The sequence below is a fragment of the Mesoplodon bidens genome, assembly GCF_964165515.1.
Source record: "Mesoplodon bidens genome assembly, chromosome: 2".
NCBI classification, from domain to species: Eukaryota; Metazoa; Chordata; class Mammalia; order Artiodactyla; family Ziphiidae; genus Mesoplodon; species Mesoplodon bidens.
The window spans coordinates 101,912,559-101,932,021 of NC_138177.1; the positions used below are offsets into that span (position 1 = coordinate 101,912,559).

The window sequence follows — 19,463 nt, forward strand, 5'->3', positions numbered from 1 at the left end:
GATTTCATCACTGACCCACTGGTTTTTAGTAGCATGTTGTTTAGTCTTATGAAATAATTTTTTCTCATTTCTCTTTCTGTGGTTGATTTCTAGTTTCATACCGTGTGGTCAGAAAAGATGCTTGAAATGATTTCTATCCTCTTAGATTTTTTTGAGGCTTGTTTTGTATCCTTGTATATGGTCTATCCTAGAGAATATTCCGTGGGCACTTGAAAAAAAACATGTATTCTGGGTTTGAGAGGTTTTCTTGGATGTAGTGTCCTGTAGGTATCAATTGTCTAACTGCTGTATTGTGTCATTTATGATCTCTGTTGTCTTACTGATTTTCTGCCTGAAAGATCTGTCCATTGATGTCACTGGGGTGTTAAACCCTTCTACTATTATTGTATTCCCATCAATTTCTCCCTTTATGCCTGTTAGTATTTGCTTTATGTATTGAGGTGCTCCTATATTGGGTGCATATATTAACAAGTTGATATCTTCTTCTTGTATTGATCCTTTTATCATTATACAGTGTCCTTCTTTATCTTTCTTTATGGCTTTTGTTTTGAAGTCTATTTTGTCTGATATGAGTATTGCTACCCCCACTTTCTTGTCATTTCCATTTGCATGAAATATCTTTTTCCATCCCCTCACTTTCAATCTATAAGTATCTTTCACCCTAAAGTGGGTCTCCTTTAGGCAGCATATTGTAGGTTCGTTTTATTATCCAATCTCCCAGTCTATGTCTTTTGATTACAGCATTTGGTCCATTGACATTAAATTAATTATCTACAAGTACGTACTTATTCCCTTTTGAAATCTGTTTTCCAGTTGATTTTGTATTTCTTCTTTGTTCCTTTCTTCTTTTTCTTTTTCCTTTTGTGGTTTGATGATTTTCTTTTGTATTATGCTTGAGTTCCTTTCTTTCTGGTTTTATGAATCTATTGTATGTTTCTGATTTGTGGTTACCCTGATTTTCAAGTATGTTAACCCATAACTATATCTACTTCCTTTAGACTGGTAGTCATATAAGCTCAAACACGTTCTAAAAGATCTACAATTTCTTAGTCCTCTTCCCAACATTTTGTGATTTTTTTTTCAATTGCTGGTATATTACTCCTTTATTAGAAATTGTAAATGAGAAATTATTTCAACACCTGAAGACCAAGATACAACAGAAGACTCCATAGGCTCAAGATTTTGAGACATCCTAGAAAGAGTTTTCTGTAAAGTATATCCTTTCTGTGGCATGGCAACATCATTCTTCTTTAAGAAGGTTACTGGGCAGACATCGTTTCTGCCATCACCTATATAAACAATTCGTATATAATTCACTCCTCGTTGTAACTGTTTACCTACAAATTCTACCAAAACTACATTTTTGCAATGACTTTGGGGGCACCTAGTGCAAGAATGAGCATGATAATTTTCCACAGTGAGATGATCATTGCTATAAAAAGCTGCTAGATTTGTAAAGACTTTATCAAACACGTCATGAAAATTGGTAGCTTCTAAAACCCAATCTATGAAGACTGAATTTGAATCTGAAATAATGATCCAGTCAAATTTATCCTTGTACTTTCTTATAAAGTTTAAAAGTTCCACCACCCCTGGAGTGAAAGGCATTGATATCATTGCTCTTTTCATTTCATCTTCTCTTACACCTTCATCTCCCAAATACTTAAAGACTCTGCCCATAAATTCTGTCCACAATCCTTTTTCATAAGAATCTTGTAGTTCAATAGGAGGCTCTTTCTCTGGAGCACACTGTACAATCCAGATGTCACTATTATCATCTATGATTATATTGTCAAAGTCAAAAACCAACAAAATTTTCATGGCTCCAGAAACAGATTTGGGTTACCCCAATTCAGGATTTCCAAGACAATTAATCTTACTTCAGCATGGAGCTTCAGTTAAACAGTCATGACAATCTTCAGTTTTAAACACCAGCCAGTTTCTAACCAACATTACTCCTATTCTATATGCAAGGGAAAAAGTCTTCTAGTTCTAAGCAAAGGAATGGAGACTTCTTAACTCCAGCATTATTACAATAGATCATCTGATAGAAAACCTGCCAGGTACATCCTGAAACCAGAGACAGGGACCTGGTTGGTTGTCGTTCCCAGGGAGGTGCACGTTGGATGCTGATGGGAGCACCAGGCCAAGCCCAGCCGGGTCCCCAGGGCTCGTCACTGACCCAGGCCAGAGATCCGCAGCCATTCTGGCCTCAGTGCCACTCCCAAGGACTCTGTCCTCGGGCCTCCTCCGGGTGCCTGCGGGTGAGGGCCGCCCCACTCACACGCTGGGCCACATTTTGTGATTTTGATGTCCTATTTTACATCTTCATGTTTATCCTTTTGCTGTTCATTGTAGTTATAATCACTTTCACAGAATTTTTTTGATTATTTTTAATCTGTGTACTGACTTAAGTGATCTTCAATCTTTTTATATATTTGCCTTTCCTATTGTAACTTTCCCTTTCCTATAGATTCTTGCTTTTTTTCTATTTAGAGAAGACTTTTCAATATTTCTTTTAGGGTAGGTCTAGCATTGCTATATTCTTTTAGTTTTTACTTACCTGAGACATTCTTTATCTCTTCTTCTATTCTAAACGATAATCTTGCTGGGTAGAGTATTCTAGGTTGCAGGTTTTTCCCTTTCAGAACTTTGAATATATCTTGCCACTCCCTTCCGGCCGGCAAAGTTTCTGTAAAGAAATCAACTGATAGCCTAAAGGAGATACCCTTGTAACTGACTCATTGTTTTTCTCTTGCTGCCTTTAGAATCCTCTCTTTATCTTCAACTTTTGCCATTTTAATTATATGTCTTGGAGTAGGTCTGTTTAGGTTCATCTTGTTTGGGACCCTCTATGCTTCCTATACCTGAATATCTCTTTCCTTCTTTAGGTTTGGGAAGTTTTCAGCCATAATTTCTTCAAATACATTTTTGATCCCCATTTCTCTTTCTTCTCCTTCTGGGATTCCATTATGTGTAGATTGGCACACTTTATACTATCCCATAGATCTTCTATGTTGCTTTCATTTTTTTTTTTAATTTGTCTTTCTGTCTGCTGTTCTGATTGGGTGACTTCCATTATTCTATCTTCCAGATCATTTATCTGCTCTTCTGCATTATTCAGTTTGATATTTATGGTCTTTAGCTTGATTTTCATCTCAGCAGTTAAGTTGTTGAATTTTGACTGGCTTCTCTTTATAGTTTCTAGTTCCTTGTTACAGTAATCTGCATTTCTATCAATAGTCTTTCTTGATTCCTTCAGCATTTTTATTACCTCCTTTTTAAACTTGGGGTCTTGTAGACTGGAGAGGTCTGCTTCACTGTTTGTTCTTCACAGGACTTCTCTTGTTCTTTTAATTGGGAGTAGTTATTCTGCTTTTTTTCATTTTACTTATATTTCTTTGACTCTATGAATTTAGGAGAAACAGTTATATACTGTGGTCTTAAAGGGCTGTTTTTATATGGCAGTGTCCCTGTGTAGCCTGCATGAGTCCAATATTTTTGGTGCGAGGACTGTTTTTGGCATGGATGCCTGCCACATCTTTCCTCAGGGTGTGCTGGCTGTTATCCCCTTGATAGGGGGTGTGATTGGTGTTGTGGTGATCACAGCCTGCACTAGATGTTGGGCGGGGCCTCCTCTTTGCTCCGTGGTTGTCATAGCCCTGTCAGGGGCAGAGTCTGCTCCCCAATTGTTGGAGTAGAATCCACCAGATCTGGTTCTAAGCTGTGGTATGAGATAGCTGAGACTGGAGCTCTCCCGCTGGGAAAGAAGCAACTGCATGTTCTTCCCCAGGAGCTGTCCACTGGGACATGTGACTCTGTGATGTTGTCTTCCACCTGGTGTGCACTCCTACAAAGTTTGCTGCTGCTTGTGCCTGGACCCGCCTCTGCTATGGGAGCACCAATAATCAGTTCAGGCATTCCTCAGGCAAGCATGCACACTCATAAAGCTACAGACACGAAGACCTGCCACACCTATGCCCCACACCCACTGTGGGAGCACTGGTAATCAGCTCAGATTTCAGCCCACCTCTGCATGTGCATCCACAAAGTTCGCAAGACCTGCGGCAGCCAGATCCACAGCCCGCTGTGACCACACTGATGATGCGGCTATGGTGGACCCACACCCCTCCTTTCTCATGTTGACAATGGGGATCCTATGGAGGACCCACACTCAGTCCTGCATGCACTCCCAGTTACAGCCCGGGCCACAATCCAGGCCCTTCGGACTGTCTCCATGCAGCCAAACTGAGTCCTCTCCCTAGGCCTGTCCACTGAAGCCCGAGTTTCAGCACTTAGTTGCTTCACACACCAGCAGGCACACATCTCAGGCTGGGAAGTGTGGCAACATGGCCAGGGCCAGATGTGCTGGTCTCACGGAGATCTTTCTTGCAACTTTGGTTGTATGAGATCTTCTGCAAGCTTTCAGTACATATTCTGTGAGAAGTGTTCCACATGTAAATGTATTTTTGATATATTTGTGGGAGGAGGTGAGCTCCATATCCCTCTACTCCACCATCTTGATCTCTCCCTCAAAAATTTTTTTTTAACATCAGATTTTAGAAAACAAGAAAAAGTTGGAGAGAGGGAATATAGAGATAGACACAGACAGATAGGGATAGAGACAGAGAGGAGACAGAGATAGAGATGTCCATTTCTAGTCATTGCCAGTGAGAAGTAGTCTCATTTTGCACATTTTCATGTGATCATGCTTTGTACTGATTTCTTTCTTTTTCTTTCTCTTTGAGTTTAGGTTGATTCTCAATGGTTGGATATAGAGTCACTAAGATTCTTTCTACGTTTTTCTCAGTGTGTAATTATTACAATTCAAGGGCTTGGAATCTGTCCAAGATTCCAACCCATTTAAGCAGCCTTGCCCCATCTACATGCCCCACACTATACACCAATCTCTTCTACTCTCTTTTCAGACCTAGATGTCCTGATCCAAAGCACAGATTATATTTTTAATATAATTATTTTCCATTTTGAAAAAAGAAACCCTGAAACTTACAGAAGAATTGCAAATACAAAGAACCTTTTCTTTGAATGATTTTAGAGTAAGTTGCTGACCTGATGCTCTTTCACCCCAGAAAACTTTTATACATGTTCCCTACCAACACGTTATCTCACATAACCATAATCAGGACATTAACATTGATACATAACTACTATCTAATCCTCAGAAACCCCTTCAAGTTCCACCAATTGTCCCAATAATGTCCTTTAGATCAGAAAGATACAGTTCAGAATCATACATGGCATTTAGTTTTCATGTCTCACCTATCTCCTTCAGTCTGGAAAAGCTATTCAGTCTTTCTTTCACACTTACGACCTCAACATTTGTGACAATCACAAGCCAGTTATTTAGCAAATGTCCCTCCATTTGGTTTTTTCTGTTGTTTTTCATGAAGCAGGTTATGCATCTTTGACAGGAATATCGCAGAAGTGATGCTGTGTTCTTTTCATTGCATCTTATCAGGTAGAACACAATTTTGATTTGTCTCATTAATGATGTTTACTTTGATTACTTGATTGAGTTGGTATCTGTTAGGATTCTCCACTGAAGATACTCTTTCTCCCTTTGTAATTAATAAATTGCTAAATAGACTGATATTGAAAAGCAGTCAAAGGAAGAAACAAAAGGAAAGAGATTAATCAGTAATAAGTAGGTGAATTAGAAGAAAACAGTACCCTGAAATCCAATGCAAAAGATATTTTGAAACTAAGAATACAATCAATCATGTGAAATGTTACAAAATAAAAGATCTAAAGAATAGCTACTGTGTTTTGCAACTATAAGGTCAGTAGTAACAATGGCCAGCCAGTTTCAGTAGAGTGGATGTAGTAGCTTGAGGAGTGAGAGGGAGCAGATCAAGAGGACATGGGGTAGGGTGACCTTAGTCTCTAGCCCAAGTCAAGAGGAAAGATGAGGATGGATGGAGTTAGAACAAAGAAATTATGCGAGTTTATACTTGATAGCTTCTATTTTCTCCATGAAGATGTGTCAACTGTTGATGGAAATGGGGCAGGGATGAGGTAGAAGTTTGGGAAAGATAATCAAGGTGTCAACAGTGAACCATGGAGGCTGATAGAGGGAGCTTCCTAGGAAACTAGGCTGCACGTTTGCTCTAAGGAGAACTTTTATTTTTGGTCATTTGCCTTAGGTCTCCAAGCCCACTAAACAAAGTTTCCCAATTGGAATTTTACTGCCTATTGCTGAATTCTCAGCATTCTATATCTTGAACCTCAGATGAAAAGATGGAGGAAAGAAATGAATTACAACCACAGCCACTGGGAAGATGGTGAGGAGAGAATCATGTAAGAGGTTATTTAAATAGGCCCTCTAGTATTAAACCAACTTCTAGCTTTAGGAAGCACCATGTTAGCTACATCTCCACTGATCACAGATGCTTTAGGGACTTACTGACTTCTCTGGTTATTCTTGCCCCTTTGTCACTGTCCAGACCCACCTCAGGCCAGAGCTGACCTCAGACCGATAGCTGAACCAGGAGTTTGCACTCTCTTCAAGTTCCCACGTGCTGTACATCTCTGGGTGCTGATTTCTCAGCTGTTGATCTTACCCCCGTTGTTCTGTACAAGGAGGAATAGCTTCCAGGCATTGTGCCCGTGGAGACTCTATAGTGTTTCCTGTATTCAACTTTAAATATCTCTTTTTTTGATTGAATCATAATCTGATGTCCACACGTAATGAAAAGCTATAAACTACTGGTAGCCAGAGAAAATCCCCACAAACTTTAAATCCACTAACATTTCTTCCTCCCACCCTACTTCCATATTTACATACAACATATATAACTGCATACATACATACATACATACATATGTGTGTATGCATGTTGCATCATTTCTCCCAGAACTGCTAATGGCTTTGTGCTGTTTCTGTCATACTAAACAATCTGATTACCAACCTTGTATATTTGTAAGCAGTTAACTAACCAGGAATTAGAGCAAGATTAACTAGTGTAATTAATAATTAATATATTATATAGTCTTAAACTAGCTACTCCTGTGCTCTAAACACCTGAGTTCTTGGCCATAGTATCTGAGCACATTCAGCCCTATTAAGGCCAAATTCCCTTGTGGTCTTTAAGTGGTGTCTGAAAATGCTTATTAAACCTTGTCCTTATAGAAATATTTCTATATCCAGTGTCATGATGGGAACTTCTTGGTACATATTTGTATACATTGGACATATTTGGCCACCCATAGATTCTGGGACATGGTTATCACTCCCAGCAACACCGGACATTGTGTGAGCCAAAGACCCTTTATTTGTGGCAGAAACTAAAAACCTCTATAGGACAACAACAGGCCAGAAAATGAGCTTTGGAACATAGCAATTTATACATATATCACCAGAGCAGGCCAGAAACATAATCTATGGGAACCTTAAGGTCTTCAGCCTTTAATAAGACAAGGAACAAGTCAAGTTTTACGTGAGAAATATTCAGTTTTAAAATGTTGATAGGAGACGCTATTCTGAATAGTGAGCACCCCACAGAAATACTATGTGCAGAGGTACCCACAGTTTGCCAGCCAGCAGGGCTCTGTCTGAAAGTTTTCTCTTAGCTGTGTAGCACTCTGGGAATTAAAGTCCACTGGCCATAAAACTTGGTCCTGTCAAAAACAACCACAACTGTCACTAATTAGTTATGGTTTGTAGCTTCCAGACACAAGTATCCAAATACACAATCAGCCCAGTTTCCCCATCTGATTCTGGAAAATGCAATACTATGACCTTCCATGGTGATAAGAGAAGGCAATTGCACACATACACACACACACACACACACACACTTCCTTTGAAGGAGGAAGACACATTTTTCCATATCAGTAAAATCTACTGAAGACTTTACTCCAGTTTTATGACAATCAAACCCTAAGAAAATATTAGTTAAAGCAGAAATTTCAGAAGAATAGAGAAAAGCTACTATTCTCATTATAAACACCAGTACATTCTAGCTTTGGCCATCTCGGTGAGTCTAGATCATGATGTCATATAGAGGAGTCATTTAGAGAAATTTAAAGGAAGAGAGAATATCTGCTCCCAATATGTATTTCTTAACCACACTTATCTCCTCCAAGACCACACCCCTGTACTTCTCATATACCCCATTTCACCTTCTTACATTCACTGCCCTACACAGAGCTATCACTGGGAGCTAGTATATTGGCGTGATTCCCCAGGTCCTGCATTTTGGAGGGATTCATAGCCACAGCAGAAAGAGATAGAGATGAAGAACTAGTGTCTGGTGGCTAAGATCTCAGCATGCAAAAATAACCCCTCTATGTCCTTCAACCTTAAGAAGACCTACTCCTGGCACCTACCAAATGCTTTCCTTGATCCTCTTATATTTGTTGATCAAGAATGACCTTTGTGGGACTTCCCTGGGTGGCGCAGTGGTTAAGAATCTGCCTGCCAAGGCAGGGGACATGGGTTCGATCACTGGTCCAGGAAGATCCCACATGATGCAGAGCAACTAAGCCCATGTGCTGCAACTACTGAGCCTGTGCTCTAGAGCCCGCAAGCCACAACTACTGAGCCCACATGCCACAACTACTGAAGCCCGTGTGCCTAGAGCCCATGCTCCCCAACAAGAGAAGCCACCACAATGAGAGGCCCGTGCACCACAATGAAGAGTAGCCCCCACTCACCGTAACTAAGAAAGCCCGCACACAGCAACAAAGACCCAACGCAGCCAAAAATAAATAAATAAATTTTAAAAAGAAAGAAAGGAGGGAGGGAGGAAAGGAAGGAAGGAAGGAAGAAGGAAGGAAAGAAAGAAAGAAAGAAAGAGAAAGAATTTTAACCAAATTTCACCTGCATAAAAATATGAGGGTAATGGGAACAAATTTTGCTTTGTCCCAGGCTCCACACCTCTTAAACATGAACATCCTTCTCTTCCCTGTGTCCTTCCAACCTCCCCTTTGTAGCACTGACAGCTGGGCTCTCTCAAATGTGCCTCCAATACAGTACCTTCTTCCACCTTTTTGTTCTATTCAGACTCTCAAAAGATTGGATGATACCACTCACGCTGGGAAGGGCAACCTACTTTACTGAGTCCACCAAGTCAAATGCTAATCTCATCTGGAACACCCTCACAGACATACCTAGAAATAATGTTCCATCAGATCTCTGAGCATCCCCTGATCCAGTCAAGTCAACACACAAAATTAGCTATCACATTATACAATGAAATACTACTCAGCAACAAAATAAGCTATTGATACACTCAAAAACATGAATGGATCAAAATTATTTTGCTGAATGAAAGAAGCCAGACAAAAAGAGTATGTATTGTATAATTCTATTTATATAGAACTGTAGAAAATGCAAAGTGTTCTATAGACAGAGAGCACAGCAATAGTTGCTGAGAGATGGTGGGGATGGGGGAGTGAGAGAGATGAATAAGTTCTAGGAATATAATGTGACTATAGGTAGCAATACTGTATTGTATATTTGAAGTTGCTAAAATTTTTAAAGTTATCGCCAAAAAATATTATAATTACTCAAGTGATGGATATGTTAAGTAACCTCATTGTGGTAATCATTTTACAATATATGTATATATGTATATCAAAGCATCACATTATGTATCTTAAACTTACACAGTGTCATATGTCAATTATAACTCCATAAAGCTGGGGAAAAAAGTATTGAGAGAAAATAACTGTCAATTTAGAAGATTTCTATCCAGCTAAATTATTATTAAAAATGAAGATCAAGGGAATTCCCTGGCAGTCCAGTGTTTCAGACTTGGTGCTTCCACTGCAGGGGGCACGGATGCGATCCCTGTTCGGGGAATTAAGATCCTGCATGCTGTGCAGCGCGGTCAAAAAAAAAAAAAAAAATGAAGATCAAATAAAATGTTTTAGACTAAGATTAAGAAAAAGATTTTGGTGAAAGAATGACTAAAGTGTGTCCTTCAATAAAAGGAAATCAAACTCGAGGGAAATGAATGTGTTGTAAGAAACAATGGTGAGCAAAGAAACTGGCAAAGGTATCAGTAATCCTAAATAAGCGTTGATTGAAATAGAGTAAAAATTCAAAACAATGACTAATATTGGACTGTTTACAAATGACAGAATTAAAATACTAGGTAACAATAACATGGAAACTAGGAAGGCAAAGGCCATTAGTACACTATTCTAAATTCCATATACTATTCAGGAGGATCACAAGATGTTGATTAATTTTAGACTTTGTTAAGTTAAGCATATTAAAATTTAAAGACAACTACCAAAGGAATAAGCAGGCAGAAGCAAAGTCAGTTTTGCACAGAAGCAAAACAAAGAAAGCGTTTGCTAAAAAGGTTAAATAGTTATTATCTGTATTTCACATAGCATACCTATATGCTCTTAATATAATGTTATATCTATTATTGAGCTTCATAACTACAAGGATTCTCTCCAGAAACAGAACCACTAGAACATGTAACGGATTCCACAGTCTTAAGACTAAATCCATTAGAGGCAATGAGGCAGTATAAGTGCAAAATTAGGAGCTAGACTTCCTGAGTATAAATTCCAGCTCTGTCATTGATTAACTGAATGATCTTGAGCCAGTTAGTTAATCTCTGATTGTCTCAGTTGTCTTACCTATAATGCTATTATACTTTAAGTGTTGCAATCAATTACTGATCTCTTTCATAAGTGAAGTGCTCAATAAAGTATCTGGTACATAGTAAGCATTCAATAAATGGTAGTTTCTATTATTTCTGCATCTCTGTCTTTCTCAGAATATGTTGATAACTTATGAAAACAACGCTGGATCAGCTGGTGAGAGGTAAGTGTTGGCTTGCCCAAGACTGATCCCCCGCTTATTCTGGCCTCCTAGAAAAAACCTAGCTCCTGCCATTCCATGGATGCTAGCTATGGCCTACTGTTTAAGACAATCAGTCCTGGTCAACCCCAAGCTTGGATCCCACACACAATATGCCAAGGGAAAGGCTGGCATCAAAGAAGCAGTTGTGGTGAATCCTTCCCCTAGTTTGCCCTGGTATACAGATCCAACTGCAAGACGTGGAACTCGGCTTCCTGACTCCACAGGGAGAGCCTGGCTCTCCCTCCACTACTAACACTGAGCTGGCAAGATAAGGTTGGAGCCAGGGTTCTGCCATGTCATAGTACTATTATATCCACACCACTGACTTTGTTAAAGGAGGGCCCAGTGGGGCTGTTTAAGTATGACAGCCCCCAGTCTCACCTGGCCCTGCTGGATCTCTATGTGTCACCCTGGAATGCAATGGACAGTGGCGGACCTGCACAGAGCTGCTGCTCCAGCTCGGAAAGTTTTCCCCCGTAACACTGCTCCAGCAAGCTTTGTGTGCATACTGGTTGGCCATTTGCCCTTGTCTACATGACAGTCAGCTAATCAGACATAAGATACAGCAACAGGTATTGAACTTCAGTGGACCCTTGAACAACACGGGTTTGTACTGCACAGGTCCACTTGTATGCAGATTTTTTTCAATAGTAAATATTACTATCTGTTGGGTGAATCCTAGGATGGAGAAGCGGGTATACAGAGGAAACACAGACACGGAAGGCCCACTGTAAATTATACTAGGATTTCTGACTGTTCAGAGGGTCAGTGTCCCTAACCCCCACGTTGTTCAAGGCCCAACTGTACATGGATCCTATTCTCCTGGCTCTACCTGACCTCTCCTGACACACTCCTGATCCACAGCCCTTGTGATCTCTTCAGGGATCAGCCCTGATGTCTTCTTTGTTCTACCTTCTCTTAAGCATGAAGTCTTTAACCACTTTTCCCTCATCTATTCTGCAGCTGCCTAGTCTGTCCTACATCTACTGCTTCCTTTCCCTGGCCAATTTCACTGGGTAACTTTACACCACAATTTAGATTAAGGTCTCATTTAGTATGGAGCAACGAAACTATGCTCCTGCTTTCTTGTTGGGAAGATTAGGATGCAGTGGTCAAGGTGGGTAAAGAGAGTGAAGCCCCCAGAAGGACTTCCTAACAATGCTGACCTTGGATTGGTTACTGTGTGATCTTTACACAGGTGTTTAATAAGTAAAGCATCATGAAAAGCAGGGAAAGATCTATCAACTTCAACCTGCCAGTCTCTAAGGACCCACTATGTCTAGATGGTGAACTAATTACTGAGAGATCAATAAATGCAAAGTGGTAGTTGGAAACAATGAAATGGGAAATTGTTAGAAATGCAAGATTCATGTCTGCAACAACCTGTATGATTTAAATAATAGGCTAATCAACCTTGTTTTTAAAACCCTGGATGGCAAAGATTTATTTTTTTAATCAAGAGATCAAATGTATATAGCAGATTGGAGCCTTTTTTTAATGCAGATCAAAGAAACATCAGTGATCATTGCACAGATGTGGGTTTCATTCCTCTGCTTTCTACCTCCATCCTTCATTCATTCAACAAATACGTGCCAGGCACTAGACTGAGTTACTCATATACATAGGGTGGAAACTCTGGGATACTGTTTGAATCTCTGTGTGCTTCCATATAAGAAACAGCAAACAATATCTATATCACTGCAAGAGAACCTTGGTCTGGAAATAATGACTTCAGAGAAGGATTCAGCATAAGGCATGTCTAAGGGGGTTTCATTAGAGAGGTAGCAGAAGGTGCCAAGGTGCGGTGGTCTCAGCCTGAGGCCGCTCAGGGCTGTGGACCCAAAGGCAGAGTTACAGCAGGGCTCTGCTACAGAACTGCCTGGAAGGTCACCTCTCTTCCCACTCGAACCTGAGTGCAAAGAAACCTAGTGGCTATTTCTTCAACTTAAACAAACCTTTGACCTGAAGGCGAGGGGGGCTCTCTTCACTCCCAAACAAAATCTGTCTGTCAGCTTTCAGGGAAACAAATACAAAAGACAAATATGCTTTTAAAAATCAACTAACTCATATCCTGAGAAAGATCTCACCTTGATTCCTTTGCGGTCTCATCTATTTAACTCCCCAACCCACTCTATGCTCCTTATTAATTATCAAAACTTACTTATGCACTGGCTATTTAGATAGTCTGCTAAGTTCTTATGGAAACAAGCAAACGCATTTTTTTAATTTGCCAAAATCTGTTGTTCCCTTTCCCTCAGAAGCACGGAGAGTAAGTTCTTGTGGTTTCTTAGATGGATGACAGATTTTGATCTAATTAATCCAGAGCCCTGTGTATAGAAATGACTGTAAAGCAAACATGTCTATTAACAAAAAGCAGTGATTACTGGTTGGCACTGGGCCAGTAACTCTACATAAGCAATGAATGGATGCCTACAACCGTCTCTCTGCCATATGGGTTCTGCTGTAGCAATGAATTTGATCCAATGCAAGGTTAAGAGATGTCAAATTTAACTGGGGTTTAATTGATACTGGTAAGAGGTTCTAAATAAAGAAACAGTGTGTGCACTATCAGAAACAGGCAAGATGGCAGGTTCTAGCCTCCCAGTTTGCTGGCAACTCAGTTACAGCCAGACATTCAAATTACTTTTCAAACTCAACTTTTTCAAATATAACTTTTTTTTGGAAGTTGGGTTAATGGGTTTATTAGCAGTTTACTGAAGCAAAACACTCTATCATTAATCAGGCTATGGTTACTTCTCTCTTCACCACAAAGTTACTGAGTATACAAACCATGTAGAAAACTCAAATTCAACATGTCCAACATGAACTCATTATCTTCCCTAAACTCACTCTTGCATCTGCATTTCCTGTTCAGATAATGGCCCCTCTGATTACCAAAGTGAAAGATCTTAAAGTCATCTTGACCCCTCCAACTTTCTCATCCCCAACATCCAATAAGCCGAATTCCATCAATTCAACTTCTAAATGGCTCTCACATGTATTTACTTCTCTCCCACAGCCAGCTGCTAAGCCCTCCTCTCTCTCACCTCCCAGCTAGAATGCCTGCGTCTTTCCTCCCAACTGCCAGACACGCTCCTGCTAAAAACCCCCTGATAGCTTGTTTTCTGTATCTCCTAAGACAGAATTCAGACTTTGCTCCAGACGCACTGGATTCCTTATCCTTCCCCAGGCACATGCATGCATCTTTGTCTGCACTGTTCCCTCTGCTTAAAATACCCTCACCTTCTGCCCTAAATTTTTACCTGAAAATTAAGAGGGAAAAGCTCAAATCTTACTTTTCTGAGCCTTTCCCACCCTCAAGCAGAACTCATCTCCTCTTTCTCTGCTCCCACAGATCTTTGTTCATAACTTTATTACAGCACTGAACTGATGCATTAGAGCTGTGTTTATGTCTATCTGTCCACCTCAGTTATGAGTCCCTATGATTCCTACCCATATCAGTTATGGAAAATCGTGCCATTTATCTTGATACAGGAGTATCACAGTGTTGGGCCTGACTCTCTGGGGCGAGTGAAGAACACACAGAAGAGCATATTCAAGCCATGTGGATAGTCTTACTGAACTCACATTAACAACAGTACCCATCATCTCACCCATAATGTGACAGGAGATAGCTCTTCTGCAGCAGATGGACTCAAGTTCAACTAGGTGTGTCTCTTACCAATTAGCAATGACAACAACAAATGTTTATTGAACACTACATTTTGCAAAACACTTTACAATCATTGTTTCATTTATTATTCAGAATAGTCCTATAGGGTAAGGATTTTTCTCTGTTTTTCTTCTCTTGGATTTGGCACTTATTGAATAAACCATAAATATTGTCAATGAATGAATAACAAACTCACTATATTATTACACTGATTTTACTGATAAAGTAACCGAGAAGTAGAGAAGTTAAATAACTTACCCAACTTTATAGAATGAATTATGTCCCTCTAAAATCCATATATTGAAGGCCTAACATCCACTATGACTGAATTTGGAGATAGGGCTTTTAATAGGTTAATTAAGGTAAATGACATCCTAAGAGTCCTGTAGGATTGGTGGCCTTAAAAGAAGAGGAAGAGAGAGATCTCTCCCCCTCTCTCTCCATGCACATGTACAAGGAAGGGCCATGTGAGGACACAGCAATAAGGCAGCTGTCTGCAAGCCAGGAAGAGGATCTTCACCAAAACCCAACCATTGTTGGCACCCTGATCTCAGATTTCCATCCTCCAGAATGGTGAGAAAATAAATTTCTGCTGCTTAAGCCATCCAGTTCATGGTATTTTGTTATGAAAGCTCAAACTGACTAACATATCAAGTTACTTAGGGCAATTAGAATATGGAAGAATCAAGATTTGAACCTAGATTAACGGATTCCAGAACCTTTACTCAGTTGCCTTGTAGTGCTTACCAAACTATGTGTTGTGATCCTTTAGTGGTTCCTGAATTCAATCTAATGGTTCACAATCAGCATTTTTTTAGGAAATTGAATGGGCAAGTATAGAATACAATAGAACTGAATAGAGACTACCAGAGTATATCACATGTAGAAAGGATGCTTTATTTTATAAGGCATTTGTTCCAAGAGAGTGTGGGGAAGTGTGCAGGGGTATAAGAACTGCAATGTAAAACATAATTCTTACTGTGAGTTATAGTCAAAAATATTTTTTAAAACATTGTGGGTTTCTTCTATTCTGCCTCACAAATAGCTCATTCATCCTACCTCTAGTCAGGCCTCTTCTGATGTAAGCGAAGATCAGAACCATAGGTGAACCCCAATATTCATTTTCTTTATACAGTTTCTTAGTCACAGCTCATCCCAGCATGACATGGTTTGTCACTTAAGCTCTACAAATCACATATATGTGCGGCCCTACTTATTTTGTGCCATGGTTTTTCCTTACAACAGAGCGTGGAAGTGGGACCACAAGCTTGACTGTTCATCCTTACTCCCTGTTTCCTATGACCCTTACCTCACTCATCTCAGGGATAACCCATTATACGTGCACACTAAATGTACATAAAATAAATTCAATTAATTGCTCCAATCAAGTATGTGATATCCACTGGAGAGTTTTCATGGTAGGCATCAGTGACCCACCTGTGAAAGCCAGGAGATTACTAGCAGGAAATTCAGTCCCTAAAAAGTCCAGACTCAGTTACAGGGAAATAAAGCAGGCACTAGCTCTGGTTCTGGAAGACTTGGGTCTTCAAGCCTAGAATCACACCATCAATGGATTTTTTTTAATGCTGAGACAGTGTAAACATTCATAATTTTCTTTCTGGCTCCCTCTTGATTTCGGCATGGTAGTCAGGCCCCTTCACTGTAGTGGGATGAGGGTCTGGGATGTTCACCCTAGTGGGACAGGCCTGGTAGTGCAGGTTATATTCACCTCAGGGACCATATCTGAGTATGGGCCAAATGGGTAGCCATCACCACAAAATGATCTGTGTGGATCCTGAGCATCGAGGCCAGACATGCTCCAGAAGGACAGGTATAGCATGTGCTGTCCATTGGTCAGCACCATGGACTGTTCTAAAGTGCACCTGTCTGACTGTGGAATAGCAGGAAGCCCTGTGTTCTGGGGTCGGCCACACCATACTTGGCTTATTGCCTCTCCAATGTGCAGCTGACTCCATAAAGGGAGCCTCACACTGAGAGTATGTGTCACAGTGGCAGAGGCCAAGCAATTCTCCACCAAGGAGTCCCCTCTACCAATTTCTGGAGATAATGCTTCTTCCTCTGGGTGGATATGGGTCCCTCATGTGGGGGTGGGGAGGAGAAGAGGTAGGTTCAGCTCTCCCCCGACCCCTTGTTTCAGCAGCATCCTTTTCCAAGTTCCTATACCTTCTATGACCCAGCTCAGAACCTAACACAGGTTGGAGTTAGGGAAGAGAGTCTCTGGTCTATGTTATTATAATGTAAAATGCATTTGTTGCTTTTTTTCCTGACTGCCCAGCATCTACTCCATCATAATTTAGTAACAGATCCCAATTTCTGACAATCTACTCTCCTCTTGTGGTATATTATGTCTATAAGCAGCCCCATCATCCCCAGCCAAGGGGACAGACATGTGACCCTAACTGGCCAATCAGATACTTCCTTCCTAGAATTTGAATTATGAGAATAATAGTGAAACAGTTAAAATTCCATTATTACTGAGGCAGCCCTTCATTCTGATAAGGCAGTTGGGTAGTTGTTTCTATCCAGAAATACTGGAGCTTCATGTTTCCTGTCTGATCCAAACCTGTTCTCTGATCTCATGTGCAACTTGCACATCTTTCTATAAATATCTCTTTTGCTTCAATTAGCTAGCATCAGTTTCTATTGCTTATAACCAAAAATTCCTAACAGTTTCATGTACTAAGGACAAAGGTTAGGCTGGGGGTTTGGGGGTTGGGGGATGGAGGGTGGGGAGAGTAATAAACCTACAAGTGGCAGAGAACCAAGCCCAACCAAGAGACTATGGAGCCAAGACTCCATAGGACTTACTTCTAAATCCTTACACACCTTAGTACCTGCTTTATACATAGGTGTACTCAAAGCATACCTATTGAATTGCATTGTAGATAAAATTTACAATAAAGTCGGTATAGCTAGGAGAGAGGGACACATGGTGGTGAATATTGTGAATAGTATAAATTTTGAAGGAAAGAAATTGCTCTCAAAAAAAGTTACTGTTACCGCCTAGCCTCTCTCACTCTCCTTCTATCTCTCTCCTACTCACATTCCCCCCACTTTCAACAACAAATAAAAATTTCAAAGCCTCATCTTGGCCCTCTCATTTGTTAGGGCAGAAAATGCAGTGTCTGTTACACCATGGAGTAAAGCATTGAAGCAATGTAAAATAAAACCAATGTAAAATAAAGACTTTTCAAAGAATTCCTAAATTCTGATCCTTTCTGATATTCCCCTGACTCCAGTTAATAAAAATAGCTACAGTTAATAAAACATTCTATCCACTCCTTTTCAACGCTGCCTATTATTCTCGAATGCTCAAAAGCCCCAGGCTCCCAGCCAGGTCAAAAGGTTTCACAAAACATCCACGAATTATTTCGAAGCAGTGAGACTCCCACAGCATGTCTCCCCGGAAGCTGTAAGGCAAGAAAATCCATCCTCTCTTTCTGATCGAAAGTCAGAATTCACTGGAGGAGATATAAAGAAACCACCAGATAAAGGTTTATTCTCATTTTTCACCTCCAACCTGTAATCCCGGGTGCGCCCCTCACCTAAGTATAGGAGCATTCTCTAACAGGAGAAGAACCCCAACATACCTTCTATGACAAGGTATTTTCAGCTTCTTTTTATAACAACTACAAATTTGCTTTAAAAAACAACAACAACAACAACAATTCCATTCTCCAGTATGCTGGAGAGCACTAGTAGTTTTCTCTCCCAAGCACTGAATGGAGAAAATGCTCCCACCTTAGCCCTTTCGTCTATTCTCTTTCAACCAGACTTTAGCAGGTTCAAGTTGAGCCTGCTGATTAGGAGCCTCTGTTCACTCCCCTGTCAAACCAAACCTGTGTGTACAACCCTTTGGCTTTGCTAGATGCTGTCATAATACTGTGGTCCCTACAAGCAACACAGCATGTACAGCGTGAGCCAGCCACCTTTGATTCCTTATCCAAAACCCTGTTTCTTCAGGTGTGGATTGTGACTTCAGAGTGAGACCCCCTAAACCCCAAACTTCTGGAGCTGCTCATTTATATAATTCCACCCTTATTTGGTCCCAACCCTTATTTGGTCAGCATTACATTCCCTGCTGACATTGCCAACAGCAAAAAGGCTTTGAAAGTCAAAAGGTAATAGGTTCCAGGGAAGGCCAACAGGGACATGCAAATAACTCTGCTTTAATATTCACATTTTTAAAATCAAATCAAACTTTTTGGTAAACAGACTCTACACTTTCCCAATAATTCAAAACCCTAAATTACTAGCTTATCTCCTCCTTTTACTAGGATGCCTTCAACAAGTGTGTGATAGTTTTGTCAGAATCAAGTGTCCAGAATCTATTTGCTTTGTGGATTCTTCAAATTATTCTTCATCCTGGTCTGGAGAATCTCAAAAGTTGGAGGAGATAGTGGAGTATCTTTTTGCTTTGTTTCTACTGCATAATCCTAGTATATGACAATAAAAAAGCAATTTTAAGCCAATGGCATATTATAAGTACCACTTCCTGAGCCCATAATGTTTCATATTCATTCATTCATTCAAGAGATGTTCCTTGAGCACTTATTTTCTGCCAGGCTTTGTACTAGGCACAACACAGGAAACAGTAAAGTGGATGATGGATTTTTACATTTTAGCATTTTGAATGTGCCACTGGCCATCTTCACCTTGTGAAACAATCTCCTTAATTAGCATAAAGTCTTTTTTGTAGAGATTGCTTTGCTGTCCTATTTCTAGGTAAAATTAGAACTTCCGTTAGAGCCTGCATTTCCACTTTAGGCTTCTATTAGACTTGGGCTTTTAAAAATTATGGTATTTTATTGCAGCAAATTGAGTCCTCAGGCCAGATCCTTCTACAGCAATTACAATTACAACAAAAAGTCTATAATAACAGAAAATATTCCAAAGTCCTGTTGATGGCATATAGAGGGAGTG

The 19,463-nt window shown here is 40.1% G+C and overlaps 1 protein-coding gene across 1 annotated transcript; it reads right to left on the reverse strand.

Annotated features, from left to right (window-relative positions):
- Positions 1-852: 852 nt before the first annotated feature.
- LOC308606892 (pyridoxal phosphate phosphatase PHOSPHO2-like) lies at positions 853-1,841 on the reverse strand. The gene has a single exon (XM_081218350.1). It carries the CDS (start codon positions 1,819-1,821, stop codon positions 1,096-1,098), a length of 726 nt encoding a protein of 241 aa, XP_081074476.1. The 5' UTR covers positions 1,822-1,841; the 3' UTR covers positions 853-1,095.
- Positions 1,842-19,463: the final 17,622 nt, after the last annotated feature.